Genomic DNA, 21,150 nt, shown 5'->3' on the forward strand with positions numbered 1-21,150 from the left:
GGGCCAATGAACAGCATGCAGTTGGTACCTGTCAGAAGTAGGAGCTGGGGAGAGGGAAGTTCCCGGGGCACATCACAGCTAGCAGGACAGAACACGCCATGCCTGGGAGCATCAGGCCCCAGGACCATTATCCCTAGAAGACTCACATGAACTGCATTGTACAAGGCTGGTTAGCTCACCCCGTCTGATCAGGATGCCTCAGCCACACCGACATCGGCTTCAATCTCTGCAGTGAGGATGTCTACCCCTCCCCCACTGTGCCTCCAGCCCATCCTGGTTAGATCAGGATACAGCTACCAGGGGCAGATGGAGCCTCCAGATTTAATGGGAGCACTATACTGTAGCTATTATTACGCTTATTAAGTTTGCGGACAATACCAAACTGGGAGGGATTGTAACTGCTTTGGAGGACAGGGTCAAAATTCAAAATGATCTGGACAAATTGGAGAAATGGTCTGAGGTAAACAGGATGAAGTTCAATAAAGATAAATGCAAAGTGCTCCACCTAGGAAGGAACAATCAGTTTCACACATACAGAATGGGAAGAGACTGTCTAGGAAGGAGTATGGCAGAAAGAGATCTAGGGATCATAGTGGACCACAAGCTTAATATGAGTCAACAGTGTGATACTGTTGCAAAAAAAGCAAACGTGATTCTGGGATGCATTAACAGGTGTGTTGTAAACAAGACACGAGAAGTCATTCTTCCGCTTTACTCTGCGCTGGTTAGGCCTCAAATGGAGTATTGTGTCCAGTTCTGGGCACCACATTTCAAGAAAGATGTGGAGAAATTGGAGAGGGTCCAGAGAAGAGCAACAAGAATGATTAAAGGTCTTGAGAACATGACCTATGAAGGAAGGCTGAAGGAATTGGGTTTGTTTAGTTTGGAAAAGAGAAGACTGAGAGGGGACATGATAGCAGTTTTCAGGTATCTAAAAGGGTGTCATCAGGAGGAGGGAGAAAACTTGTTCACCTTAGCCTCCAATGATAGAACAAGAAGCAATGGGCTTAAACTGCAGCAAGGGAGATTTAGGTTGGACATTAGGAAAAAGTTCCTAACTGTCAGGGCAGTTAAACACTGGAATAGATTGCCTAGGGAAGTTGTGGAATCTCCATCTCTGGAGATATTTAAGAGTAGGTTAGATAAATGTCTATTAGGGATGGTCTAGACAGTATTTGGTCCTGCCATGAGGGCAGGGGACTGGACTCGATGACCTCTCGAGGTCCCTTCCAGTCCCAGAGTCTATGAGTCTATGAGCTACAGGCGGCACCAGTCACCTGCAGCAGCACCCTCCACCCCAGTACTGATCCCAGCCCAATGTGGATGGGAGGGCCCAGGCCTAGCTAGAGAGACTGAGCTGTGATCACTTTGCAGTGGTGGCTCTGGGCTTTGTGACATGGCACACTGGTCACAGCGCCTCTTGGGTTCAGCACCCTTGGTTTCATGATTTTTCCCAGGCCCTCGTGCATTTCCTGCAGTCTAAGCAAGCAGCATGAACCCAGGAATTCTGCCATGGCCTTTGGAGCTCAGCTCCACCACAGTCAGCACTGCTTCTATGGATGGAGTTGGCATAACTCCTGGAAGAGCCAGTGTGCACCGAGACATACGGGGACGGAGAAGGAACCTACCCTGCGATCAGTTTAATTGACCCTTTCCATCTTCACAGCAAGTCTAGCTGACAGGTTCATCTGCTCATTTTTCTGCCTCTAATAAAGAGGAGACGGCGGCTTATGGGAGATTATAGGGGCTGAGCAGAAAGGAAGGCAGTCGAGCACGGAGATGCAGCCATGCTGCCAGATAGGTTACTGACCTCAGCACTTAGTCAGCTATTCGCCAGGCAGTGTGTGTGTTCTGACCAAGTGCCATTGAGTAACCTTCATTTTCCGGGCCTTATCTCATGAAATAGGAGCCAATCGTGGAGTCACCCCAACAAAGCTTTGGACAAGCCGACCTGGGGTAGGCTGGTAGTAATACCCCCACTAGTGCTAGACAGACCAACCACCCCCAGAAACAAAGAAAGGCAACAGAAGACTTTTGTCCTTACGGGATAAATAAAGGCTGCCAAATCTCTTCAGTGCAGAGAAACTAAGGAACCTGGACACGCATAACTAGGCGCTGAATGGATGGGGAATGAGAGTGTGGATTGAGGAAAAACAGAGAGACAAGGCTCCCATTGGTTAATAAATCAATAACTTTAATCCAGGGCCTGGCCAATGTAGCGAGAAACCCTGGAGCCCAATGACAAATTGCCTGGGGCTTGAGGGCCAAATCTAACTTGCATAGTCATTGCTGTACCACAATTAAATGCACGCCACCACATTCACACCTGGACTGGGATCTGCTGTTTGTGGCAGAGTGCCCCTAGATGATCTGCTTAGTCCAGCTCACCCTGCAGTCCTAGATGGAAGGCACTGGTCCCATCTAGCCCTGGGGACAAAGCTGGGATTCCAGCTTCAAATACAGAAGGATAGAAGGACATTTCCTCACGTGCAATGCATGCAGATACAAGTCTCATTCAGGGGGATTACACTGCATGCCTGCATCAGAGAGGGAACAGATGCACCCCCAATTGCAAGGAGTGAATCGGGGGAGAGTACACCTCTAATTTCAATGACACTTCACCACTGATCAGTGTCGAGTCAGACACATCTCATTTCCAATAATCCTTCATTGCAGAAATTACAGTCAGCCAATAGACATAGCAAGGGTCTGCACACAGGACCCATTGCTGGGGCAGGGAGAGCAGCAGCTTGGAAGATCCAGGATCTGGGAAATCTGCAGGGATGTGCACGGAAGATTTTTCAGTAGGAGAATCTCCACAATAAATACTAAGCAAATCCCTGGGTCCACTAGCCACAGCCAGCACCAGATCTCATAAGTCCCTGCACTCAGTGCCCAGCTCCAGTACTAGCTTCTCCATTACCCTGAAACTCCCCACTCATGCCCTCCCCACCCATACCCATTTCCCCGAAGCAGCCCTGCACTCTCTATTGCGTGGACATTCTTGGTGCTGCTGCCCAGAACCACCATTGCATTCTCTATTACACACAACGACCCCGTCTAATTTGGGGCACGGGGAGGCTTGCTCTGTACTTTGTGGGCTCTATGGTTTGGTTAGCACGCCTGAGGACTGAACTCGTGACATGCAGATCAGCAGAAAATGAACAACTTTCTTGCAATCATACAAGCAGGATCTCTCTTTCATGTGGTTCGCTTAACCTTCTAGCTGCCAATGGTCTGGAGATTTTACCACTAAAGGATCATGCAGTTTTCATTAACCTATGGACCTTCTAAAGCCTGGAGGGTTCGTTAGGTGTAAATAAGAGTCTGACTAGGACATCTGGAACTGATTTAGCTTTAAAAATACTCCACTGGAAAACCACAGTCCCTACAAGGAAGGCTGTCCAACTCTCAGCATGCAGCAGCCTTCCTCGTGGCACTAGGGCTCTGCCACTGAACCAGGTGGCCAAAGAGCAACAGTTCACGGCATTCCACTCTTTGACCCATGACACTTCACCATAGAGCTGAGGCCCACTGAAACTACAGCTCCCAAGATGCAATGCTTCATCATGCTCCCAGCTGGCACTTGCTCCATTTCCTGCACAATTCGGCCACCCCTGGTTTAGGGCGAGCCCAGCGAGCCACAAACGACCCTCCCCAGCTCACACCACTCGTTTTGGGAAAGCCAGTGACTCTTACCTTGAGCTTCTCAAATCGATCACTCAGTGATGCCACCTGGTGGTCCCGGTGGCGTCCCACCAGTTTGCATAAGGCACAGATCAGCTGGTCATCCGCAACACAGTACATGTTCACTTTCTCATTCTCGTGCTCCAAGCAAGTGAGTCCTCGGAAGTGTGTGTCCGGCACGGGCTCCACCAGGCGGTGGCTGGTGAATGGCTTCTTGTTAGGGTGCGTGGCCCGGAGGCAGCGGTCACAGTAGGACACCTCGCAGGTTATGCAGGTCTTCACCGCATCCCGCGGCGGGTCCTGCTCACAGAACTGACATGCTATCCTTTCACTGGACATGGCAGGGCTCTTGCGGTATGTTCTCTCTCGGCGGCTCTCGCTAGGGGAGTTGGGGCCACTCAGAGAAGCCTTTTGGAAGCGATCTATAATGTTCTGCAGGGTCACATTCCGCTTGAGGCCCTCTAGGCCGCGGTGGTTAAGGGAGATGACATACCTGCAGGTGGGGCACTGGAATGCTGTGATGGGCTCTATTGACTCGCTGGAGGAGCAGCTGGACACCAGGATGCGATGGGCACAACTGAAGCACAGGCTGTGAGCACACGGCAGCAACAGAGGGTCTTCGAATAACTCCAAGCAGATTGGGCAGGTCAATTCCGACTCCAGTGTTTCCATCTTTAGTTAAAACAATCCTGCTTTAGCATCAAAAACCAGGGAAGCTGGTCAGATACCTACAAGAGAGAACAGGAGAAAGGAGCAGCATGAGAGCAAGCCACTCAATACAAGGGACATCAGGAACTACATTAGCATCAGCAAAAGGAAAGATAGCAGTGACTCCTTCCTGCCTGAAACTGAGACCAGACATTTTCTTGGGGAAAGGAGAGAGGGATGCAGCCAGTGTGGATCTTAAATGCACTGCATTCACATGAGCATGGCAGGGGATGCTCCAAAACCTTCCATCACATCCCCAAGATCATATTCATACGAAGCTGAGACATTGACTCACAGTTTGCAGGAATATTTTCAGACAGGAAATTGGGGGTGGGAAAAAAGAGCCAACTCTGCTATAAACCTTTCCCTCTCGCCTGGGAAGGAAGGATGGGACAGCAATGCAAAAAGCTAAGGCAAGGTAAACTGCACAATTTCACTGCAGAAGACAAGAAACAGAGGGGATCGTGCCTGTCTTGTGTGCATGAGAATTCTGGTGTACATCAAGGAGGAAAAACAAGCAGCAACGATAAAACCCTAAACATTTTCTCTACTGATTAGAAAGCACCTACTTCTTTTCAGTGAAGGATCCTAGGAAAAGCATGGGAAGGGAGAGACTGGAGTCTTGGAACCTCTGACCAAGCAAAAGAGTCAGGGACTCCAATGTATTATTATTTTGCTGTGTGTTTGAATCAGCTCCTCAGTCTTTGGGGTGGGGGTGGGGAAGAGAGGAGAGTGAGTTGATAGTTTCTAAACTTCTATCGCTCTATTTTCTCCAAAGCACTTCAAGGAAGAATGCAGCGGATCCTAAATCATCTCCAGCTGGAGGAAAACAGGGCTATATTTTTACACAGCTCCTCTGAGGAAGGTTTGAAATGGGCTCTGTTCAGATGCCGGGCTTTAAGCTGCATCATCAAATGCATTTCCGAGCACAGAACAATAAATGGCTCTGATTTCACAGTGCATGAACTCAAATTAGTCCCTCCTGCCCTGGGTAAAACGGGCTACTCCATTTCATTCCTGGCAAACTGAGGGTATGTTTACACTATGAAATTAGGTCGAATTTATAGAAGTCTTTTTTTAGAAATCATTTTTATACAGTCGATTGTGTGTGTCCCCACACAAAATACTCTCAGCGTATTAAGTTGAGGAACTGCATCCACAGTACCGTGGCTAGCGTCGACTTCCGGAGCATTGCACCGTGGGTAGCTATCTCACAGTTCCCACAGTCTCCGCCGCCCCATTGGAATTCTGGATTGAGATCCCAATGCCTGATGGGGCAAAAACAGAATCGCGGGTGGTTCTGGGAATATATCGTCAGGCCCTGCCCCCCTCCCTCCGTGAAAGCAACGGCAGACAATCATTTCGCGCCTTTTTTCCTGGGTCACCTGTGCAGATGCCATACCGTGGCAAGCATGGAGCCCGATCAGCTATTACCATATGTCTCCTGGGTGCTGGCAGACGTGGGACTGCAGTGCTACACAGCTGCCGCTCATTGCCTTTTGGCAGCAGATGGTGCCTTATGACTGGTATCCGTCATCGTCGTACTCCTGGGTGCTCTTTTAGTCGACCTCGGTGAGGAGTGACTCAGCCAGGTCATTCCCATCTTCTGCTGAGCACCCAGGAGATGATCATGGCTAGCAGTCGTACTGCACCATCTTCTGGACAGCAGCCAGGAGATGTCGATGCCTAGCAGTCGAACTGCACCGTTTGCTGCCACATCAGAGAATTTTTGAAAACCAGTTTCATGACTGGCCAGGATATAGTGAGACTGTTGTGTTTGTTTCTCCTTGATGAACCCCCCACACACACACCCCGGTTCACTCTACTTCCCTGTAAGCTAACCCACCCTCACCTGCCCCCTTCGATCACCGCTTGCAGAGGCAATAAAGTCATTGTTGCTTCATATTCATGCATTCTTTATTAATTCATCACACAAATAGGGGAATAACTGCCAAGGTAGCCCAGGAGAGGTGGGGGAGGAGGGAAGGACAAGGCCACATTGCACTTTAAAACTTAAAAACTTATTGAAGGCCAGCCTTCTGTTTCTTGGGCAATCCTCTGGGGTGGAGTGTCTGGGTGGCCGGAGGCCCCCCCACTGCGTCGTTGGGCGCCTGGGTGAGGAGGCTATGGAACTTGGAGATGGCAGTTGGTTACACAGGGGCTGTAGTGGCAGTCTGTGCCCCTGCTGCCTTTCCTGCAGCTCAACCATACGCTGGAGCATATGAGTTTGATGCTCCAGCAGCCTGAGCATTGACTCCTGCCTTCTGTCAGCAAGCTGACACCACCTATCATCTTCAGCCTGCCACTTACTCTCTTCAGCCCACCACCTCTCCTCGTGTTCAGATTGTGCTTTCCTGCACTCTGACATTGTCTGCCTCCACGCATTCTGCTGTGCTCTGTCAGTGTGGGAGGACAGCATGAGCTCAAAGAACATTTCATCCCCAGTGCATTTTTTTCGCCTTCTAATCTTTGCTAGCCTCTGGGAAGGAGAAACATATGTAGTTGGTGGAGGAAAAAAAAGGAAGAGTGGTAGTTAAAAAGACACATTTTATAGAACAATGGTAAACCTTGCTGTTAACATTACATAGCACGTGTGCTTTCATTACAAAGTCGCATTTTGATGGCTTCACCATCCATCGCGTGGCTAACAATGGGGAACATTTCTGTTCAGCCACAGGCAAACATCCCAGCAGGAACAGGCACCTCTGAATGTCCCCTTAATAAAAGCACCCTATTTCAACCAGGTGACCATGAATGATATCTCTCTCCTGAGGATAAAAGAGAGATAAAGAACGGATGTTGTTTGAATGCCAGCAAACACCGGGACCATATGCTGCAATGCTTTGGTCTGCAATGATTCCTGACTACATACTGCTGGTCTGGCGTGGTAAAGTGTCCTACCATGGCGGAAGGAATAAGGCCACCCTCCCCAGAAACCTTTTGCAAAGGCTTTGGGAGTACATCCAGGAAAGCTTTATGGAGGAGATGTCCCTGGAGGATTTCCGCTCCATCCCCAGACACATTAACAAACTTTTCCAGTAGCTGTACTGGCCGCAAATGCCAGGGCAAATTAATCTTTAAACACGCTTGCTTTTAAACCATATCTAATATTTACTCACCAGAGGTCCCTTCTCTGCCTGGCGGGTTCGGGAGGCACACTTGGGTGGGTTTGCGGGTTACTGGCTCCAGGTCCAGGGTGAGAAACAGATCCTGGCTGTTGGGGAAACCAGTTTCTCTGCTTCCTTACTGTGAGCTATCTTCCTCGCCCCCAAAACCCGCTTCCGTGTTGCGTCCTACTCCATTGATGGAGTCAAAGCACAGGGTTGGGGTACTGGTGGCTGCACCCCCTAGAATGGCATGCAGCTCATCGTAGAAGCATCATGTTTGGGGCTGTGACCTGGAGTGGCCATTTACCCCTCTGGTTATTTGGTAGGCTTGCCTGAGCTCCTTAATTTTCACATGGCACTGCCACGAGTCCCTGTTATAGCATCTGTCCTTCATGCCCTTGGAGACTTTTTCAAATATTTTGGCATTTTGTCTTTTGGAACGGAGTTTTGATAGCACAGATTCATCTCCCCATACAGTGATCAGATCCAGTACCTCCCGATCGATCCACGCTGGAGCTCTTTTGTGATTCTGGGACTCCATGGTCACCTCTGCTGATGAGCTCTGCATGGTCACCTGTGCTGATCAGCTCACTACGCTGGCCAAACAGGAAATGAAATTCAAAAGTTCACGGGCCTTTTCCTGTCTACCTGGCCAGTGCATCTGAGTTGAGAGCACTGTCCAGACTGGTCACAATGGAGCACTCTGGGATAGCACCTAGAGGCCAATACTGTTGAATTGCGTCCACACTACCCTAAATTCAACCCGGCAAGGGCGATTTAAGCGCTAATCCCCTCATCAGAGGTGGAGTAAAGAAATCACTTTAAAGAGCCCTTTAGGTCAAAAAAAGGGCTTCGTCGTGTGGACAGGTCCAGGGTTAAATCGAGGTAATGCTGCTAAATTCGACCTAAAATCGTAGTGTAGACCAGACCTGAGTAGCAGCTCACCCATCCCTCCCAGCCCCAAACCCAACCTTCTCCCGCCCCTCAGACCAGGTCAGCTGCCTTCAACAAAAGTGCTTAAAAAGAGGCAATTAGCAGAGTTTAGATGGCAGTTGCTCCTCAGATGGCTGAAAAAAAGCATAAGTGATGTTCTGACATGCATTGACACTCTCTACGTTATTAACAGGCTTGGCAGAAGTTTATGGGTTTTGATCATTTTGACAGATAATACTGATGTTTATTTTCATCCATTTTTTAGGTTTTTTCACAGTTGCTCAACATTATGGGAAGAAGTCACACACCAGGGGAGCAAGACAATAATGATATCATGGCAGTAGACATTGAAAGTCAGAAAGTTAAAGCTCTGTAACCATTAAAACACAAATTAGCATGATCACATGTCAAAATATACAACAGAAACATCCCTAAATGCTCAGAAGTTCTCAAGTGGCATTTTTCTTACTTTTTGATTATTACTGCTGGAAATACTTTTTCTTCAGTTTGTGTGTGTACTGTGAAACTGATGTGTACCAACATTCACCATTACAAATCTAATCCTTCCAAGTGTAATTATTAAACACCTACTGGATGAGCAATGTCTATCTGCAGTGGAAGTTGCCTGGTAAAACCACTTCCAGACCTCACACCAGCTTCTTTTCCAGGTGGAAATTTTCACTTCCGAAACATGCCAGAATAATGGACTGCATGCACTAAGGAGAGGAAAAAACAAGTTGACCCAAGTGCTCCTGATGCCTGGCATGATGCAGAGTGGCAGAGGCTAATCAGCAAGCAGGGGCACTGCAGTAGGCTGCGAGACAGTCTGGCTGTGTATATCTGACACATGCTCCCACTAGTTCTGTTCTGTGTTAAAAAGGAGTGCACTGCACTGCTGGCAAACCAATAAATGGTTAGTCATCTTCTCTGCTCTCCTGCTGGGAGCGGGGAGATGAAACTGTAGGAAGGGTACATTCACAGAGCACGGTCTCAGTAAAAACTCATATGCCTTCTAGGTCTAACTCACTCTTCCAGGTTGACTCTGGTGTGAACTACCTAACACGAGGAAGACACAGCAATTACTGATCTTGGAAACAGTTGGGCTGGTAGAGGCCCTCCAATGCACAATGCTCTGAGCTGGCTATCGAAGAGAATAGCTGCAAGGAGCTGGTTATGTGCCATGCTGTCGTGGCACTGCCGTGCCTCAGAGGGACGGGCAGGATGCGCACATGGCCGACCTGGGAGGTTTCTTACTCCTGGTATGTGCATGGCAGGTGTGGGGGACACTTGCCCAGGGCAAGACACACAGACTCCCGTTCCTCTTCTTCTCCTCCCAGGAGGGCAAAGGGAAACTGCCTGTGGGTAACTTAGTGCTGGCTGACCCTGTGCGAGGGAGCAGGAGTGCTGCCTACTGCTAGGTGCTCTCCCCTACCCCCCCCACATAGCTGTCTTTGTTTGCCAGGGAGGCTCCTCATTAGCCCCACGGCCTCCCCCTGCCTTCCTGTGCTTTCTCCCTGCCCCTCAGCCCAGCGGGGGGACTCTCCACTGAGGAATGGGGCAGCTGTTTCCCACCCTCCCACAGGGCAGCTCCTCCAGCCCCCACCAAATCTGGGCCATTCTGAAAGAGCAGCCAGCCCTTTTCTTTGGGTAGGCCCAGCCTCTTCTGCCCCGGGGCGCAGCAGTTGGGCATGGCCATAGATAGCCACTCAGAGGGGGGCTCTCAGCAGAAACCCCACAAGTAAAAGGAGAGGTCAGTTATCCAGCCTGCCCTTTGCCTTCAAAATTAGGAGAAAACCAGCCAACAACCCAGCCCTAGTCATTCCATATTGGCACCAGCTGTTCCTTTGGTTTGTCACACTACTGAGATGCTTGCTGTCATGGAGTCCCTGGGCGAAGCTCTGGAACTGCTCCCCACAAAGCCAGTCAGGACTTTGGGGAGCCTCTTCTCCCTTGGAGCACTCTGTTTTCAGGGCAAGAAGCTCACACGTCTTCACCTCCTGGGTCTCTCCTTGGAGCATTCAGCATCCTCTGCCCCTCCGTGCACTTCCCACAGCGAGCCCGCCCCAGCAGGGTCCTGGGGAAGCCAGAGGGTCCTGCACCCTCACTTTGCAGTCAGACGTGACTCATAGCCAGCCAGTAAAACAGAGGTTTATTAGATGACAGGAACACAGTCTAAAACAGAGCTTGTAGGTACAGAGAACGGGACCCCTCGGCTGGGTCTGTTCTGGGGGGCCGTGAGCCAGACCCCTACATCTGCACTTCACTCCTCGTCCCCAGCCAGCTCCAGACTGAAAACCTCTCCAGCCCCTCCTCCTCTGCTTAGTTGCTTTCCGGGGCCAGGAGGTCACCTGATCTGTCTCCCACACGTTTAGCATCCCCTTGCAGGGTGGGAAGGGCCTGGCTATTAGTTGCTAGGCAACAGAGGGTCGGCCAGGAACTGAGGCCCCCACACAGTATTCAGAGAAAACATTAAAAACAGTCCCAGTTCGCCACACTTGCAAACACCCTCCCACGCACTACTCGAGGTGCCACATTTCTAGTGGCGGGCAGGTGGCTGTTTGTTTACTCCTGTGTCTGCGGCAGCAGCACTGTCAGTGATAAATGCACAGCCATGGGAATGGAGGAAACTCATTAATTTCTGCTAGAGAGCAGCAGGCGCTTTCTCACACAGCTTTTTAATATTAAATCTAAATCATCACATTCGATTACTCTTATTACATCTTAGCAACAAAGTAACTTTAAAATCTATTCAGGCTCAAGAGAACACAGTCCTTAGCATCGACATAGCAGAGTGCTCGACAGGCAATGACTCGGTCATCCTTACAAGTTCCTGAGAGGCAGGTAAGGAGGAGTTATTTCAGAGATGGAGAAAATGAGGCATAAAGGAGTTAGAGACTTGTCCAGACAACAAATTGGTGACAAATAGGATTAGAACTCAGCTTTCTGGATTCCAGCCCCATGCTCAATCCACTAGACCACAGCACCTTTCATTGCCCCTACAAAACCCTACAATGTGGTCTAAGTAAAATCTATTTCTCAATACAACATCCCTGACGCTGAAAGAATTAATAGACTAAATCAGTGGTTTTCAATCTTTTTTCATTTGCAGACCCCTAAAAATTTTCAAATGAAGTTGTAGACCCCTTTGGAAATCTTAAGCATAGTCTGTGGACCCCCAGAAGTCCATGAACCACAGGTTGAAAACCACTGCACTAAGTCATTCCTTTGGGAAGATCTTGGTAGCAAAGCCTCTGATTACACTTAGAGTAATGGGGCACTTTGACATCAGAGGCAGTGATCTGAAGTACATCACTGCAGCAAAACACTTCTCTCTCTCAGTGACAACTCTGCTCCTGAGAGAATTCCTGTGTACCAGAAAGGTCCCTGTCATAAACAGATAGCTAAGGGTTAATGTCTCTTTCACCTGAAGCACCTGACCAGAGGACCAATCAGGAAACCGGATTTTTTCAACTTTGGGTGGAGGGAATTGTGTGTCTGAGTCTTTGTTTTCCTGGCTGCCTGCTTTCTCTGAGCTTTGGAGAAGTAGTTCTACTTTCTAATCTTCTGTTTCTAAGTGTAAGGACAAAGAGATCAGATAGTAAGTTCTATGGTTTCTTTTCTTTGGTATTTGCATGAATATAAGTGCTGGAGTGCTTTGATTTGTATTCTTTTTGAATAAGGCTGTTTATTCAATATTCTTTTAAGCAATTGACCCTGTGTTGTATCATCTAATACAGAGAGAACATTTGTATGTATTTTTCTTTCTTTTTATATAAAGCTTTCTTTTAAGACCTGTTGGAGTTTTTCTTTACTTCAGGGAAATTGAGTCTGTACTCACCAGGGAATTGGTGGGAGGAAGAAGTCAAGGGGAGATCTGTGTGTTGGATTGCTAGCCTGACTTTGCATTCCCTCTGGGGGAATAGGAAAGTACTTTTTGCTTCCAGGACTGGAAACAGAGAGGGGGAGTCACTCTGTGTAGTTTCACAGAGCTTATGTCTGTGTATCTCTCCAGGAGCATCTGGAGGGGGGAAGGGAAAAAGGATTATTTCCCTTTGTTGTGAGACTCAAGGGATTTGGGTCTTGGGGTCCCCAGGGAAGGTTTTTCAGAGGGACCAGAGTGCCCCAAAACACTCTAATTTTTTGGGTGGTGGCAGCAGGTACCAGGTCCAAGCTGGTAACTAAGTTTGGAGGTTTTCATGCTAACCCCCATATTTTGGACGCTAAGGTCCAAATCTGGGACTAAGGTTATGTCAGTCCCCAATCTGAATAGTTACTGCCTGCCCCGGGGAGCAACCGTTTGGTAGGAACACAAACTCTCTTGGGATTTATGACCAGCCTCGGATGGAAAGAACCCACCCACCACTCCAAAGCATCAGGACTTCCCTCAACTGATCCAGCTAAAAGGACCTCCCCCAGCATTGCACCACTGCAGTTCCCTCAGATACAGCCATGCACTAGCCTCCAGGTGAGCTGATGCATCTCCTTAATGCCATTGGTGGAAACAATCAGACTCTGCAGATCCACTTTGCAGCTTTGTCGTTCCTTTGCATGTTGGACTGACTACAATGTGCCGACCACGCGCAGACCAACCTGCCTGAATTCCTTCAGAGCAGATGCTCCAAGCAATACCTACCCTTGGAATAAAAGGTTGCACAAGACTTCTTTTGTTGTAGTTCTCGCAGGCCTGCGGCCACGCTGGTCTTTTGCTGGTGTAAGTCAGGAGTAAATCTAATGAAATCCGTGGGACTGCAACAAAGAGGGTACACTGGGAGCGCAGAGCCTGGCTGTCTGGAGCTAGCAATGGCTACATGCCCTATTGTCAGGCACTCTCAAAGCACTAATTCCCCTACATTATCTGGGAAGGGCAGAGCACCTTCCCTTGATGCCACAGTCACTGTGGGGGAGGGAGTGCGTAACTTTGAAGATAAAGGAGTCTGTTCTAATTACCATCCCCAGACCTAGACATTGACATGAAAACAGGTGGGGCAGAGAGCGCTCTGCCAGCTGGAAAAGAGGGTTTGGTAGCTGGGAGGTGCTCTGGAGACGTCTCACTGGAGGGGGAGTGGTCAGGAAGGTTTGAGAGCTGGGATGGTGCTCGAGGGTTCAGCACAGTGGTGCTCAGGGCAGAGAGGGTTTGACAGGCAGGAGCAGGAGCAGGAGCAGGGGCACTTTGAGAATGTCACAAGTTAATCTTAGGGACAGAAGACCCTTGCACCACATTGACCGGGACAGTTCCTCCTCGTGCTACCTCGGTGTCCCACCATGGGTTTCCGTCTCCAACTCCAACAAGAGCAATTCCCTAAATGGCTCCAAAAGCCCAGAGCAATCACTAAGATCACAAGGACGTGACAGGCTTCTACACAACCTGGGGGCAGTACCAGCAGCTGCTCCCTGACCACAAGGGGACTGACAGCAGCATGGCTTGGGGACCCAGCTTCCCTGCCAAGCTTCAGGCATCTTCAAACATTCAGAAATGCAGGCAGCTTGTTGGAACCTGCCTGAGCCAGTACCATATCATACAATCTATTCCGAACTGCCTGGAACAACACTTGCAAGTGCCTAGAGCAGACTTTCATCTCTGCCCGCACCAGCTCACAGAGCTTATAAAATTAATTAAAAATGTAATGTATCTTACTGCTGCAGTAATCTTTCCAAGGCCTGCCAAAAATACCCAAGGACTTGGAGTGTGGAAAAGCAGCTGTGTACAAAAACATTTGGAGAAAGGAAACTGTTCCCAGCACTAGCTTTTCCCTTTGCCCTAGTGCCGGTTCTCAAACCCCAACTCCTATCTGGGCCACCATGGTAGAGTGAGGGGAGCAGCCAAGAAAGCTTTGCCACATGCCCCAATATTTCCATCTCCTAAGCGGACTCTGCTGTACTCCTTTGTGATATCCGGGCCCATGCAGATGGTAGGGATTGGGTTAAATATCTGTTTCACCACCATGCTGGCTATTCCTCACTATTGTTGCTGCTGCTAGCAATTACACTGCATTTCCTTTGGTTTGTTCAGAGTGTTGTGACCCTCTGAAATTTATTACAAACCACCCTTGACTCAGCATTTGTTACTTGCTGAGGCAGGAGCCTCCAATTAGGTAAGCCCACCTGCTTTACTTTTAAGAGGCCAGTGCTTATAGACAGAATTCAACAGTCCGTATGGAGAGCAGGGTTTACTATCATGAGTAATCTCATTCAAATTAGTGGCAATACGAGTGTTGCAGAAATGAGCCCTAACTAAATACATTCTCCTCTGACCTGAGGTGGGAAGAGGGATTGCAGGCCAAAATGGGTTTGTTTGCCTTTTTAAAAACCCTAACAAAGGATATGTAGGCAAGGATTATAAAGGGAAGATTTCTGCAACCTTGTTTATGGAGTCACTGGTGCAACTGGTTAGTAAGAACAACACCTGCTGCAGCTACAATGTCTAGGATATTCCCAAGGGACTTGCGTCCTTCTATTTAACGGCATCAGTTCCCAAATTAAGGGTCACGATCCCAAGTTGGGACACTCCATCAGCAGATTGGGTCACGGCATCCCAGGTGTATGGAGGACACCATTTTCTAAAATCACAGTGTGATCTTGCACGTAGGGTCCATGCGAGGTCATGCTGTATGAAGGATTCCAATCTGTCCAGATCACAGGAAACAATGCATCTGAAAATGAGGTCATGCAAGGGAAAAGTTTGGAAACCTCTGCTTTATGCCACAATTGCTCACCATCTGAGTTAGTTCCCCACGACAGCATCGCACAGGTAGATGCACTGTAGATATTTTATGCCTTCCTTCAAGCACTAGGAGGCAAAAAACTGGACTACATAAACCATTGCTTTGTTCTCATATAGCCATTCTTATGGCAATCTCCTTTGCCCAGCACTGCAATATCTAATAGATCTGGGATAACTGAAAGCCTTGAAATGGGTCTATAGCAAACAGAGAAACGACATGGACTGGGAAGCTAGTCCAGATGCACCTGGGTGAATCAGTTGGCTCTGCTTTCAAAGTGCTTTTATTCTTCTTTCTTTTATGTTCACTTTGATGTCTGTGATTGATGCAGCGGATAGAACAGCTGATTAGATTAATCTGCTTTGTTTACAGTAATTAACACCCTAAATATAAAAACTATACAATATTAACAAGGCATATGAGGGCAGCAGCATGTGTCATAATGCACAGGCTCTGCATGAGGGTCTGAGAGATCAGCTATTCCAAACCACAGCACAAATCACCCTCTGGGGAAACTACAGGAAAGCAGCTGTTGGACAGGGCTACAGTTATAGGAATCAGTGTTTCAGTAAAGTTCAACATAAAAGCAAATATTTTTGCCATGGAAACACTTGGGTGGGATGACTTTCCATTTAGTCATATAATCCATCGGTACACACGTTGCCTTCACAGCGTATCTACCCAGGGCCTCTGCTTGTCAAAATGTTGGTGTTACAAGCAGTTTCACATTGGTCTCCATTGATATTTAAGCAGAAATTCTGCTGAAAGGTCATTCCATGCAGCAGCCGATAGTCTCCCACCCACTCAGCAGAGGGGTTCAGGTATCAGACATAAGCTATTTCCAGCATTCTTTCTGCTTGATCAAAATCTCATCTAAGGTGCTAATTCAATAAGCAATTGGTAAATATTTAGCACTTAAGGGGGCAATTTTAAATGTACACCAAATTCTGCGAGTCTTATTCTGGTGCCAGGGTTCCTCTAACTCTCCAGCAAAGGGGCAAGCGAAGTGGGGCCAGTACCCACAACCCACCTTCATCTTTAACATCAGGGCGTGGCCCGCAGAGTCCCTTTTGGTCAGGATGGAGCATTACATGCTGGGAGCTGCAGCCTGTGAGCTATAACTCTATGCTGAAGACAAAAGCAGCCACGTACCACAATCCAGAACTCCATACTTGGTGTGTGAGCCACACTTTGCATCACTAAACATGGAGGTGGGTTAGTGGGCAGAGTGCAGGGGAGGCAGTCAAAGGAACTTGATCAACGGGGTTTAAAAGAGAAGAAGAGAGAACTCAGCAGCGCCGCGCACAGAAGCAGATTACAGATCCTTTTACAAATAACCCAGCACAGGCCCCTGAGGGTGGGGATCCTAGGAACAGTGCTGGCCCATTCCTAATATGACTGAGGAGATCCTCAGCAACTCTGCCCCAGAACTCTCACCAGCCTGGGCAATGTGGAAAATAACCACAGTTTTCATCCTAGCAGCCACTCCCAAAACACATCATCATTAGCTCTTTTGCTGCCCCTGCAACCTGCCAATTGTGCCCTGCACTGTCAAGCCAATTGGTTTCATGAAAGCACATGGGAAAGAGGGAAGGAGATTTTCTGAGATGGTGTCACTAATCAGAGGCTATTTTATCCCAGTTAAGGAGCAGTCTCAGGCAGTGATAGTGCTGGAAAGTAACCTCAATATTCCTCTTGGAGGCTCTGCCTCCAAGTGAATAGTTCCTGGGATCAGTAGGTGCCGTTGCAGTGCAGAGTGCGCTTGTCAGGGCACTCACTGACCAGATTTTCATTTACTGCAATGAACATGTTCTGGTTCTGACTTCACAGGTCCACCTTAAATCCCTGGTGCAAGGACCCGCTCTGACCTGCCAGAACCTTCACCTCAGAAGCAACAAGCCTCTCTCACTGGAGCTCATTATCAGCAAATTGGTGTGAACAAAGATCTCTCCTTAGTTGCTTCCACCCTTTTGTAATCCTTTTTCTCCTAACAGAATAGGCAGATTCTGCTCTGCCAAGCATGTCATAAGTATCAGTACATGGGTACTTCCTGTTTACCATAGTGCCGGCCTATTAGAGTCAAGACAAAGAAGCTGTGGCAGTATAAAAACAACACTGATGGCAAGTTGTTGTTGATGCTGAGAAACAAAAGCAGCTGTGTTAATTTCAGCTTAATTAAAGCGAGGGCGGGGGAGAGGAATCAATGGACACCAAATAAAGAGGACAAAGACAGCAGAAGAGTCATTGAATGCAACATTGACACTATATAGATTGCAGAGCAGGTATTATAGCAGAGCACCAACTCCCCCGTACGTAAGATTGAGCATTGCTATCTGTTTAAAGATCAACTCTTTTCCATGCTCCAAAATCTGCAGGCTTAGAATCATAGAATATCAGGGTTGGAAGGGACCTCAGGAGGTCATCTAGTCCAACCCCCTGCTCAAAGCAGGACCAATCCCCAACTAAGTCATCCCAGTCAGGGCTCTGTCAAGCCTGACCTTAAAAACCTCTAAGGAAGGAGATTACACCACCTCCCTAGGTAACCCATTCCAGTAATTCACCACCCTCCTAGTGAAAAAGTTTTTCCTAATATCCAACCTAAACCTCCCCCACTGCAACTTGAGACCATTACTCCTTGTTCTGTCATCTGCTACCACTGAGAACAATCTAGATCCATCCTCTTTGGAACCCCCTTTCAGATAGTTGAAAGCAGCTATCAAATCCCCCCTCATTCTTTTCTGCAGACTAAACAATCCCAGTTTCCCTCAGCCTCTCCTCATAAGTCATGTGCTCCAGCCCTCTAATCATTTTTGTTGCCCTCCGCTGGACTCCTTCTAATTTCTCCACATCCTTCTTGTAGTGTGGGGCCCAAAACTGGACACATTACTCTAGATGAGGCCTCACCAATGCCGAATAGAGGGGAATGATTACATCCCTCGATCTGCTGGCAGTGCCCCTACTTATACAGCCAAAATGCCATTAGCCTTCTTGGCAACAAGGGCACACTTACTCGGATTATCTCGAATTTTGTAATGCCTCACTGGGTAGCATAAGCAGTACAAAGCTGGGGTCATCAGTAGGGTTGCCAACCCTCCCAGATTGGCCAGGAGTCTCCTGGAATCAGCATCAATCTCCCGGAGGCTATTAAAAGCCATCCAGGAGATTTTAATAAGCCACTAAAAGTCCAGTCAGCGGGGCAGCGAGGGCCCGGAGCTAAGGCAGGCTCCCAACCTGCCCCAGCTCCATACGACTCCCGGAAGTGACCGGCAGGTCCCTCTGGCTCCTAGGCAAAGGGGTGGCCAGGGGTTTTCTGTGTGTTGTCCCCGCTCTGAGCACAGGACTCCAGAGCTCCCATTGGCTGGGAGCTGCAGGGGCAGTGCCTGCAGGCTGGGGCAGCTTGCAGAGCCGCCTGGCTGCCCCTAAGCCTAGGAGCCGGACGTGCCGGTTGCTTCTGGGAGCCGCCCGAGGTAAGAGCCACCTGACCAGAGGCCACATCCTGCACCCCTCCTGCACCCCACCCCCTGCCCCAGCTCAGAACCTCCTCCCGGCACCAAAACTCCCTACCAGAGCCTGCATCCGCTCTTGCACCCAACCCTCCGGCTCCAGCCCTGAGCCTCCTCCTGCACCCAAACTCCCTCCCAGAGCCCATACCCTCTCCTGCATCCCAGCCTACTGCCCCAGCCAGGCGAAAGTGAGTGAGGGTGGGGGAGAATGAGTGACGGAGGGAGGGCGAATGGAGTGAGTGGGGGGGGCGGGACCTCAGAGAAGGGGCAGGGCAAGGGTGTTTGGGCTTGTGTGATTAGACAGCTGGCAACCCTAGTTATTGGAGCAAGGGGTTCCCAAGATACACCCACCTTAAAAATATCATTTTGCAAAATCTTCTCCCTCTTCTCCTAATGGTGGTTTGCCCACGCTAGAGCCTTAAACTCTGTCTCTGATCCTCCCCAAACCAATCTCAGTCTTGTGGGATTTATCTCCACTACTGCATGGCATCCCTTGGGGTTACTGTGAGCACTGCTTAGCTCTCTCAGCTGTTGCAACTAGTGACCAGAGAGGAGTGAACTGCCCACTTTAATGTATCCAGTCCATGCAACTCCCAAAATGTAATTACAGCTCAACATGGTACCTTTATGCTCAAAACTGATGGCTGCCGTTTCTATGCATTTGTTAGGAATTTGCCACACCAGATTAGACCAGTGATCCTTACAGTCCACTAGACTGTCTCTGACAGTGACTCAGTAACAGATGCTTCACAAGAAAGTGCAAGAAACCCCATATTAGCCAATTATGGAAGAATCATCACAAACAGAACATTTCTTCATAATTCCATCTGATTAGGGAGTTAATTTTTGCCCTGAAACATGAAGGTACTACCACATTTTAAAAAAAAAATCCTACCTAACATAACTGTGGATAATCTCTTTACCCCATAAAAATCTAATCCTCCTAAACACTTGGCCTCAATGCTATCCTGTGGTAATGAGTTCCACAGGTTAATTATGCCTTTTGCATATTGAGTAGTAGTTTTATTGACCATTGTACACTAACACCCAGGTCTCTTGCCTAAGTGGTTACAATTAATTTAGAACCCACCAAGGTGCATGAATAGATCACATTCTCCCTTCCAATACACATTGTCTTGCATTTGCCAGTGCTGAATCACTTCTATTAGTTCCCTCTCCAATTCCTCAGTCTTCTCTAGAACTGACTAGTCAAAATAATCGTGTGTTAGCTGCAAGTTTTGCAGCTCACTAGTCAGTTCTTTTTGCAGATAATTAACGGCAGAGCTGGTAGCACCACCTGTTGTTACCTGACACTTCCCAATTTAAGACCGTGTTCAGTTGCTTGTAACTTTCCACTTGTAACTTTTACCGTTTGGGCCCAAATATTCCATGCCGGGTGTCTGCCTCAAGCTGATTTTTTTTTTTTTTTTTTATTTAAACCAAAACAGTTCAGCCATTTCTAAGAACAAGGCTCAGGAAAAATATGTTTTCCTTGTGTTAAAAAATTCGGTGATCTTTTCTCTGAGAAGCTCAACCACCACTATACTCTGGAGCAGGCGGGATTCAATCAGTTCTCCAGGGCAAAATTCAATTGCCCTACCCATGAGAATGTCCTTTCTCTTCCTGTAGTCCTTTGTCTCATTCTCTGAACACATTCCAGCTTCTGCAACAAATGAAGCACAGGTCCTACAGAAGACACTCCCCTTCACTGCCCAACCCTGATGCATCCCCAGAGTAGATCCATCCTGTGCACTGAATGATGCAGGGGGTCTGTGGAAAAAACCAGTATGTGATCATGTAATTAAAGACTGTCACAATGCATACACACAAGAAGGCCAAATTAAATTTGGACAGGCAACCTTAATTTTGGCATTTCCTAACTTTGTCGTGCTTGACTTTGCACCTTAGCAATGTTCTTTTCTGTGTGTGTGTGTGTGTGTGTGTGTGTGTGTGTGTGTGTGTGTGTGTGTGTGTGTGTGTGTGTGTGTGTGTGTGTGTGTGTGTGTGTGTGTGTGTGTGTGTAACAAACAAAAACCACCAGGCCCAGAACAGGAACCTGGAATTTGAAAACCCTTTGGCAATGTTGAAATTTGAGCATGTGTGTGCACGCGTTTGTGTTTGTGCATGCATAGATGTGCACAGAATCTTGCTCTTGTTTTCTGACTCTTAGGGCTTGTCTACAACTACTGAAGTACAGCAATGCAGAGTAGCCCTAAGTAAGTTTCTAATTCATGACAAAAAACTTTACTCTAATCCCACGACTACCTAGTTTCCTTAATAACTCGTGGACTTTAACAAAGAATTTTAAAAGTCCAAATAAATTATCTCAGCCAGTTCTCAACTATCATTTTGTTGAAATTCTCACAGAATCCTCGTAGACTAGACAGGCCTAGTTTTCCTGTAGAGAAATGATGTTTGGGTGTCCCTAATCTGTCACATTCTGCAAAGTATTTTTTAACTCTAGTTTTAATTATTTTCTCAACTAATTTTCTT

At 48.0% G+C, this 21,150-nt stretch overlaps 1 protein-coding gene across 5 annotated transcripts in view; it reads right to left on the reverse strand.

Moving 5' to 3' along the window:
- Positions 1 to 21,150, reverse strand: part of MID2 (midline 2) — a 440,591-nt gene that overhangs the window by 372,941 nt on the left and 46,500 nt on the right. For all 5 annotated transcript variants that reach the window (XM_050965460.1, XM_050965458.1, XM_050965459.1 and 2 more), the window contains exon 2: positions 3,700 to 4,415. In XM_050965460.1, coding sequence (XP_050821417.1) covers positions 3,700 to 4,359 — 660 coding nt within the window. In that variant the 5' untranslated portion in view covers positions 4,360 to 4,415. The remainder of the gene's footprint in view (positions 1 to 3,699; positions 4,416 to 21,150) is intronic.

This window comes from Gopherus flavomarginatus, chromosome 8, assembly GCF_025201925.1.
Source record: "Gopherus flavomarginatus isolate rGopFla2 chromosome 8, rGopFla2.mat.asm, whole genome shotgun sequence".
Lineage (NCBI taxonomy): Eukaryota > Metazoa > Chordata > Testudines > Testudinidae > Gopherus > Gopherus flavomarginatus.